We start from the raw sequence: 9,878 nt of genomic DNA, 5'->3' as shown, positions 1-9,878 counted from the left end.
CAAAATGAGTTTGTTGGGGGGATTAGCATCATGCGATGTGAGTGCGAAGAACCCAGATACTTGATACCTAGTGTTAATGGGTGGTACATCAGTGCTTAGCACTAGAGTTTGTTTAAAGTTTCACCGTATTTGATTTTGTTTTGAACATTTTTAATATTTATTTTAATAACAAATGCAATTTGTCGGATTTTGGGAAAAAAAATTTGTAGTTGAGGCTAGTTTAGTCTTTTCGCAGACCCCTTTTCGGGATGAGTCGTTTCATCTAACTCAACAGACAATTACAATTTTGATTTAACCATCAAGCAATGTAACAAATGCACTACCTTTCCTAAGTTCCATTAAGTGTTCATCCAAGAATATTACAATCAAAGCATGATCATTATCAGGAAATATGATATCATGAATGCTCCATTTATTTGAAGGAAAATCAACATCTTATGAAAAATATATTTCAAGTAAAAATTTATTATGGAAAAATGATTAATTTTTAGTGTTTTGACAAAAGATTTGTTAATATTTTCTATTGTTTGTTGGGTGAAAAAACATAATTTGAGATACAACATTATTTTTGTGATTATATAAAATATACATATATAATTACAATAATAATAATATTTTTACATATACATATGCTATTGTCAATTTGTAAGAGCTGAATAGTAAATTTTATTTTGAAGCAATAAAAAACAAGTCGATTATGAAACTTAACAAAAAGAATATAACAGAATACAAAATAACTGTATCACAAATGATAATAAAAGAGAGTTCAAATATTTTTAAATTAAAATTAAAACCAACAACAGTTGCATGAGAGACTGATTCTTCTTCATGATCTGTTACGCCAATCAGTACCCTAAAATTCAACTGTCCGAGCATCTGCTACATCAAGTTGTATTTCTTTGTCACACATCCAAACACTTAATTTCCATTTCACTCATTATTCAAGCACTCTTTTCTCTCTCAATTTTATTTTGTCATTATCTCTCCCTACCTATACCTCTTGTTTCTCACATTGAGGACAATGTTGAGATTAAGTTGGAGATGTGACGAGCTCAATTTTCTTTTTCTTTTTTCTTTTTTCTTCATTTATTCTTCCTTATTCTTCTTTCATTAAATAAAAAATTGAGCTTGGAATATTTTGGCTACTAGATTGCCAATCATTTAATTTAATTTTTTCTTATATCTCTCTTATTAAATGTGTGGAGTGATAAATTTGATTGATAATTTTGTTATTTTAGTGAAGTGATTGTGTCTTAATTTTTTATATTAACCCTTAATTCTTTAATCCTTAATTTTTAACTCTAAATCCTTAATTCATTAACTTAAATCAATTGATTGATCAATGAGTTCAAACCCGACCCAATCCATATGTCCAAACCCGACCGAACCCAACCCAACCCAACCCAAAATGAGCTCGGTTGAGGGTTGAAGCTAGCCATTAATGGTAAAGGTGGGTGGACGATGCAAGACTACTACCCACATACAGTATATTGTTTACCGCTCTATTTATGTCATCTGCTTTGTTTTTTCCTTCTGCAACTTACTCTCTCTTTCACACGAACCCCTTCCAATCCCGCTTGGCTGCTTATAAATATTTCTTTTTCCCAATTCGCATAAACCCACTTCAAACTCTGCATTCTAAAAGTTTCCCATTTTTGCAGGGTGATGCCATTTGGTTACATTGACTTTCTTTCTTACATAAAAGTTACACACCCTCCCAGTCCCAACTACATGTGTTTGATCTATGCCTGAACCTAAAGGAAGTTTCAACCTTTCAAGCCTTTTGAGTTAGTTCGCCCCTGCAGCCATCAGAGCATGCCTTCCAATATTGCTTTTAGATGGCTAAGTTTGGTGGCTGTGATATGGCTTCAGTCCGTCAATGGAACAAACACCAACTTCCCTGCCTATTCTTCCCAACTCAAGCATCTCCTCTCCCTGTCTCAAATTCAAGTCAATAATCTCGCCTTTGCCTCCGATGCTGCAAAACTCTTGGGTTGGTTGTCAGGCATTGCTGCTGTTTACTTGCCTCTTTGGCTAGTTCTTCTAATTGGTTCCACACTCGGCTTGGTTGGTTATGGTGTTCAATATCTCTTTCTTACAAACCAGATTTCCTCTCTCTCGTATGCACATATTTTCTGTCTCACCGTGCTAGCCGGAAATAGTATTTGCTGGATCAACACTGTTTGCTATGTTGTTGCCATTCGTAATTTTCCGTCCAACCGTCAGGTTGCCAATGGACTAACAACCAGTTTTCAAGGATTGAGTGCTAAAATCTATACAGACATAGTTGATGTTGCATTCAATTCTTCACCCACTAAAAGAGCCCAAGGCTATGTCCTTCTCAACTCTGTATTACCTGTCATTGTATCTGTCATTTGTGCATCACTAGCCAAAGATGTTGGTGCTGAAGGAATCACTGATATGAAATTTGGGCTGTTTGCAATGTTTATAATAACAATAATCACTGGAGTATATGCTATTCTCAGTAGCTTTAAATCCATCTCGAGAAACATTCTTTCCCCAGTTGGTATTCTAGTTGGTATTTATGTGCTCCTATTGCTTCCATTAGTAATTCCATTAATAGAAAAATTGATAGTAGAAAGGGAGAAGAGAGTGCATGTACTAGATAATAATGTTAGCCTAGAAGAACTGGAGAGTGGGGACAAAGCAGAAGAGGAAGCCAGAGAAGTAGTAAAGGAGGAAGAAGTGGGTGTAATGGAGGAGATTGGAGTGCAAGTAATGGTGAAGAGGGTGAATTTTTGGTTATATTTCTTTGTGTATTTACTCGGCGTGACACTTGGGCTTGTGTTCCTCAACAACTTGGGACAAATTGCTGAATCTCGGCATTACCAGGGAACTTCTTATTTGGTTTCCTTGTCTTCTTCATTCAGCTTCTTTGGCCGCCTTTTGCCATCTCTCCTGGATTTCTGCTTTTCAAGGTAAAAATATGCAACAATTTCAAGTGTATCAGTTGAAGTGTCCCTACAAAAACACCATATAACTCATAAGAATGTTCCATTAATGAGAGTGTGTGGTTAATTAATATGTTTCAGGAGTAGGTACATGATTTCAAGACCAGCTTCCATTGTGGCATCAATGGCGCCAATGGTTATAGCATTCTTTCTACTTCTCATCAAAACAAACCTGGCCCTCTACATCAGCACTGCAGTGATAGCGCTTTGTACGGGTGCAATCACTACCCTTTCAGTGTCTACAACAACAGAGCTTTTTGGGGCAGAGAAATTCAGCATAAACCACAACATTGTGATCGCCAATATTCCAATTGGGTCCTTGTTATTTGGCTACTCAGCAGCTCTCATTTATCACAAGCATGCCAATGGACATGGAAAGTGCTTGGGAATGGAGTGTTATGCACAAACATTCATCGTTTGGGGTTCATTGTGTTTTGTGGGGACTTTGCTGGCTCTAGCCTTGTATTTTCGGACACGGAAATTTTACTCAACAAGAGTAAATAGGTAGGGTATGTTGAATAAAGTGGCTCATATGTCAGAAGAATCGAGCCGAGACGATCTAACTCATATATACTGTAACAACTTTGATTAAATTATACCACTTATTATCTTTCTCTGATATAATTATGCGATTGACAATGCAAAACACTGATGTGTGTAGGCCCTATAATAATGATCAATAGCTGAGTAAATTGACAAAAGAAGAATATTTACAGGTAATAATGCCTCAAGAGGATTGAATTGGGTGTGTCAAATTATAACATACGTGCTAGTTTTAATTACCTTCAATGCCCTGCTTTAAGAATATTGCTTCTGAAAAAAATGACCAAGTTATCTAATTGTGACTTGAGAGTAATGAAGAGCCTTCACGTTACCTCCCATGCCTACCCCATGTGACATGACTAACAACATATCCTACCTGAAAATCAAAACTTCACCCAAAGACATATCTAACAGCCTCTTCATACATCAAAATGATGCAAGGCTGACATATGAGAAGAAGAAACAATTTGTAATAATGGTGGAATCAAATGTTTGCTAGCAGTTGAGCCTGAAAATTAAGAATTAATGCAAATGGCTCTTAAAAATTCTTGCATCTCAATGAAGAGAAGGCCAAAAAAGTTGTTGCAGCTATAAATGAGAATGAATACTGAATGCTCTCTTTGGCAAACAACATTTGATCTGTTTGCGATTGGAAATCAATCACATCGGTGGAGGCTACGGTTGATACTTACAACAAATGCTTGTGGTGACATCTGTGCATGTATCTATATGTGCATGTATAGAATGTCAATTTTCTCAAGACACTGAATTCTTCTTGAATGGTTACAGTGCATGGGGAGAGGTTGAGAGAAGTAGATGGGGCAGCATTGATAGTAACTTGTTAATGAAATTTAATGTCTTTTGATTGAGAGCCGTCCACAACAGTCTCTCAAGGTGGAAACACAGCCATGTAAATCCAAAACCAATCCTGGTAAATCAACATTAATTGAACCATGTGTATAGTTTTGCGCCTTAATTAAGTTGCAACTGGGACTGCTTCCACGTTACAAAAAAAGATTATTGAAAAAACAGAGACCTCTCAATATGACCTTGTGTGACATCACACTACAGTAACACTAGACATGAATTCCTTTCACACCATCAAACTAGTTGCTCGTTATGTATGTCATGGACATTCATATTTGGAATGTTACAAAACAAAATCCCAGAAGAAGTCAGAAAAGAGTCTCTTCCCACAAATATGTCAGCCTAAACAAGAGACAGAATAAAATTTGATGCAAGAAGAGGTTCTATGCCTTTCAAATGCAGCCGTACCCTTCAGCGGGCAATGATTCGTTGACATGTCTAAAAACTTTGCAGTCCTATGGTATGATAAGTCCAATCATCCATAGACTGTTTCATAGGACTGATTGATCTGGTACTCCATTAAACTTTGCCTTGGATTTCTGGTAAACAATGAGGAAGCAACAGATTGAATTATGCAGGGGATAATTAGTTGCAAGTTAATGTTTGGCTATCTTTAGGCAGATGGCAGAAGCACCATCAAGGTTGAGAGGAAGCTTGTGAGACAAAAAGGAGAGATGATTGGTGAAGAGCCTTGCCATGTAAACATCAAACCACACAAAATCCAACTGTTCGAGTTGGTATCAAACTTCATCATTTTACCAAACAAGTTGTGAATTACTTCATTTTCGACAGAAAACTTTCTTTCCATTGTTTCCAAGCACTCCTGACTTCATCCAACTGTGCTTCTGGAATACATGTATTCTCATCCAAATTCTGTACCCATTCCTTCCAAGGAGATTCCATAGGGTCCAAGAATCTCGAAACTTGATGCAGCATTTGAGAAGTGTAGAATTCGTCAACTGACCTGAGAATCTCCTCTGATTCAACCATTGCCAGCATTTCAGGCCTTGTTAAATCACCGGATTTTGTCGTTGAAGAAAAACTATTTCCCCTCAAAATCAAAACTTCAGATGGAGCAAGTGGTAGGACAATTCGTGAGAACTTGGCCAGCGACAATGTTAGAACATCTCTAGGGAGTAGGTTCCGCTTCACTGCCACGGCTGTGCCAACCATTTTGCGGATCTGGCAAGGTGCATGAGCAAATAATATCACAAATTTTACAAATGGATGGAAGAACACATTCCAAACAAAAATTTTGCAGTTTTCATCTTTACAAGAAGCAACCACATAGCTGTGACAGAGATACCTTACATAGTTCCAGCAGACACAGGAATGGTTGCTATCAAATTTTCAGCATAGACAAATAGAAAGAAAAAGTCTGAATTTACATAGTTAGAACAGACAAAATTAAAGGGAGGAGATTTTAGTTGCAAGATACATAATCATCTTTAATGATTGCCTCTGCTAAGATTAGAAAACAATGCATAGAGGATACTTCCATGGCCATATAATTTTAAAGGTTTATCAGCCATACTTCAGTGACTTACAAAAGGCCCATGGAAAGAGAGGAGGGTTCCAATTTCGTCTACATGGCAATTATCTTTTATCTTTAGCTGAAACCATTAGGCAGCATGCGAATGGAAGTACATAGCATGCTACAATAAACACTCACATATATACATGCAAGGGAGATGTTCAGCTAGACGCATATATAAGAAAATATACCTGATGTAACATGAAAGATTCTCCCCATATGGAGATTTCAACGTAAGCAAATCCATATGATTTCTCCAGTTTTCCACAAGAACAGTGAAGAATTTTTCTGAAGTGGGAAGCACTTATCCTGTCCAACTCATCAGGTTCATGAAGCCATCTTGCAAGAACAACCATATTATAATTCTTGTCCTTCAAGCTATCTCCATTATTTAGGTGAGAGTCTGCTAGTTCATCAGAAACATAGGGCTTCAATGCAGTCACTCCATTGATCCCAATTTCTTCTCCATCACTTTCGTCTGACCCGGAGAATGTCTCGTTGGATGAATTTACTCTGCTTGGCATGAGATCATTACGAGGAGTCTTTCTTTGATGTTTTCCCCGGTACTTGGACCTTACAGTATAGTTATGGAAAGGATGTTCCCCCTATAAAAAGGTAATAGAGGAGACATAAATGATTAAACAGGATATCTCTTACTGAAAGAAACAATAAAGTATGCCTCAAATGCTATAAAAGAGGCATAATTGTGAGGCAGGGACAAACATCTTTCCAATGAGGCCTGAAAAGAGAATGTATATCCCCTAATCAATGAGCAATGGCTTTCTTATACAGAAATAAGCAATTTACCATAAACATTTGATTGTCACACTCATTGCAATGCATATCATCATTGAAAAGCAAGACACAGATCCATACAAAACTGATCTGAGCCTAAGTAGATAAGATCAGACAACATGAATCAAGCTATCAACTAATTTTCATCCTAAATATTTTATTTCCTAAAGGACTAACTGACCAAACTAACCGCCAAAAAGAATAAATTCAACAACCATAGATGAATAGGGAAATCAATCTTTTTCTTTTTTTGAATGGAAAGATATAGATAGCTAAGCACCAAGAAGACCATCCCACCTCAAAGGCCTTTAATATATTGTTGAAGTCGGATTGATGATAATCAATTTCAGCTTCACTAAAGTGGTCTTTGATCCCAATAATTTCAGCAGGAAGGAGATAGGAATATTTTCGTAAATTACACTCCCTTCGAGGATCAAAACTCCTAAAACAGGTTAAAATATGGAATTAGGAAAGGAAAGCAACAGCGAGACAAGGTAGTGAATCAAACAATCAAAGCATTCTACATCACCATCAGTTGACTGCCCATACAAAATGAAGAAAACCCTTTTACAAGAAAAGAAAGACAGCTAGCTTATGCAGAATTATCTAACCCTTAAATAAGCTCATGTGGATGCACTCAGCATAAAAAATTCACATTGCTACAGAGAGAAATACATCAAACTCACTCGTACCCTTGTGAAGGTAAAATACCGAAAACTTTGACATTGTCAGGGAGATAATGGTTAATTTGTGTAGCTAGATCAATGCCATTTGGGTCAGCCTTCCAAGCATATTCAGGGATTTCCATTTTCAAGGATATCATTGTAGCCAAGGAGTGAACCTACAATTATTTCATTAAATGACATTGCTAAATGTTTAAGTAAGAGAGACCGAAAAATAAAGAAAAAGAACAGAGATGGGTTACAGGAGAAACTAACTCCTTTATCAGTTCGGCTACTCCTGGCCCATCCAATTTTGTGCAAATTCCCATAATTACTATCTCGGATACCTCCTGCCTTGTATATGGCATTCTCCAGTACCCCTTCAATGGCTACACATTTCACAAAGTTAAATGGTTAAGCAATGAAAAGAGCCCTGCCTTCTTTTCTGCACAAGCTTAAGTCGATTGAATTAAGATTCATTATCACTTCCTTCATCACAATATGTAATCCCCAACCCACATGGCCATAATATAAAAGGAAGTTCATTTCTTCAAAAAAAATATACGTAATTTCACGAAGCGGAAAAAGCAATCAAACGAAAGGAAGCTTACTTGACAATGAATGCTCGTGTCGCTGCATTTGGAGACCTGACAATATTTGAGAGAAAGAGAATCAATGAAAAACAAAACTTGACCTCACAATATTTGAGAGAAAAAGACTGATAAAACAGACCTCGATAATCGGACCCGACATACCCGACCCGCATAACGACCTTTTTCTTGCGAAAGGGTACCCATTTCTCCGGTAAGACGGTTGAGGCAGGAGAAGTGGACGGTGGAAGAGATTGCGAGATAGAGCAATGGCAGATCACTCTTAGTGTGAAGGGTATTATTCTTGGTATTATACAGATTTTGAAGAAGGGGGGTGGGTTATTGGTCAGCCATGGAGAGAGCGAAAAGCGCAGAGAAGGGACGGTCATTCTAATAGCATAGCAGAGCCGTTCGCGTAGAGTGAGTGACTTGCAAACTTTGCCTCGCTAAGATAAACATTTTTTCCGTCGTTTACTATTAAAAAATTAAATACCTAGATAACATGTTTGTTTTAATTAGGGGTGGAAAAAAAAATTATTCTGGGTCGGTCTCGGGTTGGACAACTGGGTTTACGAAGTATTTATATGTCTAGATCCTAATCCGGATTGGATTTCGAACGTACTTAATTGACTATACTTGGATTGGTTTAAATATAAAAAAGTAAATCGGACAATAATCTAATAAAAAATTAGGGTCTGAACAAGTAAATCAAACAAGTTTTTTGTGTTTGGACCCAGATTTCGAACGTATAATTTATGTTCAAATTTGGTATAATTCGGGTCGAACAAATTTGGCCATCCGAACCGGACAAAGTTTTGTCCATAATTTTCTCTTCCATAAACTTACATAATTTATATGACAAACCACATAGATTAATAAAAAAAAAAACTTTATTAAAGAAATCATAACATGCAGGTTTCTCTCCCCTCTAATAATTTTCATCTATCCTTCTTCTCTCCATCATTCTCTCTCATTCTTCTCAATTCTCTCTCCTCTAAAATCTAATCTCTCTTTTTCTTCTCCCCATCTTTCTCTCTCCTTCTTCCTTATTCTTTCTCCTATAAAATTTCAAACTCAATGCCTCTTGTCATTCATAGTAAACATAATCCCCTTATCATTCCGCCAACTCCAAACACTTGAAATCAATGACTTAGATTCAAACGAAGTCGGCTTTGTTTTGTCTATATTTACATAAGGAAAAAAAACAATGTAGAATTGAGAGCCATTAATATTTGAGTAGGCCCACTCAAAAGCACATTGAGTAACATAGACCTATCATGGATGTATTAAGGGATGTAGATATATCCACTGTTGATATCAAGGTAAAGGGTCTGTGGATAAACCCTTTATGGATGTATTATGGGAGTTAAAGTTATTAGATCTACATCTTCAAGGTGGGGTCTGTGGGGATCATGAACAAATGTGATTCTATACGACTAACGTTGAGACTTATTATATCTAAATATTCGGGATGAACTCATAACACGATGTTTTTGAGTGATCTAAGGCGATAATCAAAATTTCTTAAACTTGCTTATTACATTAACAGTGTAATTAATTACATTCAAAGTATAATAAGACCCTGTCAAACTTATTAAGCCATCAATGTCAAGTTTAATAATGTCTTATTACATTGACAGAGTAACATTTACATATAAAGTGTAATAAGCCTCTGCCAAACTAAATAAGCCAACACTGTCAAGTTTACTCACCAGTAGCTTATTACATTGACAGTGTAACTAATTATATTGATAGTGATTAAGAAGAACTAACCAAGTTTAACAAGTCACTACTATATGTTTAATAAGCACCTGCCAAATTTAAATTGGTCTAACTTGTTATTTACATTACATTAACAATTGGTTCTCAGGCAACAATATATTAAGGTCACAAGTTGTTTTGCAAATGAGTTACA

General features: G+C 36.4%; 2 protein-coding genes across 2 annotated transcripts; one reads left to right on the top strand and one right to left on the bottom strand.

The window, feature by feature from the left end:
- Positions 1–1,646: 1,646 nt before the first annotated feature.
- On the top strand, positions 1,647–3,520 carry LOC119982579 (protein NUCLEAR FUSION DEFECTIVE 4-like). The gene is made up of 2 exons (XM_038826047.1): positions 1,647–2,939; positions 3,054–3,520. The coding sequence occupies exons 1-2, from the start codon at positions 1,816–1,818 to the stop codon at positions 3,478–3,480; spliced, it is 1,551 nt and encodes a 516-aa protein (XP_038681975.1). The 5' UTR covers positions 1,647–1,815; the 3' UTR covers positions 3,481–3,520.
- Positions 3,521–4,561: 1,041 nt separating this feature from the next.
- Positions 4,562–8,399, bottom strand: LOC120007278 (putative tRNA pseudouridine synthase). Its single transcript, XM_038857480.1, has 7 exons — positions 8,106–8,399; positions 7,985–8,020; positions 7,650–7,762; positions 7,404–7,552; positions 7,009–7,153; positions 6,108–6,521; positions 4,562–5,564 (listed from the first exon to the last, which is right to left on the bottom strand). Exons 1-7 carry the CDS (start codon positions 8,350–8,352, stop codon positions 5,157–5,159), a joined length of 1,512 nt encoding a protein of 503 aa, XP_038713408.1. The 5' UTR covers positions 8,353–8,399; the 3' UTR covers positions 4,562–5,156.
- Between the last annotated feature and the right edge of the window lie 1,479 nt (positions 8,400–9,878).

This window comes from Tripterygium wilfordii, chromosome 2, assembly GCF_013401445.1.
Source record: "Tripterygium wilfordii isolate XIE 37 chromosome 2, ASM1340144v1, whole genome shotgun sequence".
NCBI classification, from domain to species: Eukaryota; Viridiplantae; Streptophyta; class Magnoliopsida; order Celastrales; family Celastraceae; genus Tripterygium; species Tripterygium wilfordii.
The sequence above is the reverse complement of the archived record's forward strand: the minus strand, read 5'-3'. Positions and strand labels throughout refer to the sequence as shown.

Coding starts and splice junctions, on each gene's coding strand:
- LOC119982579 (XM_038826047.1), top strand. CDS start 1,816: ATGCCTTCCAATATTGCTTTTAGATGGCTAAGTTTGGTGGCTGTGATA. Junction 2,940..3,053: donor CTGGATTTCTGCTTTTCAAG/GTAAAAATATGC, acceptor AATATGTTTCAG/GAGTAGGTACATGATTTCAA.
- LOC120007278 (XM_038857480.1), bottom strand. CDS start 8,352: ATGACCGTCCCTTCTCTGCGCTTTTCGCTCTCTCCATGGCTGACCAAT. Junction 8,021..8,105: donor TGTCGGGTCCGATTATCGAG/GTCTGTTTTATC, acceptor AAATATTGTCAG/GTCTCCAAATGCAGCGACAC. Junction 7,553..7,649: donor GTAGCCGAACTGATAAAGGA/GTTAGTTTCTCC, acceptor AAATAATTGTAG/GTTCACTCCTTGGCTACAAT.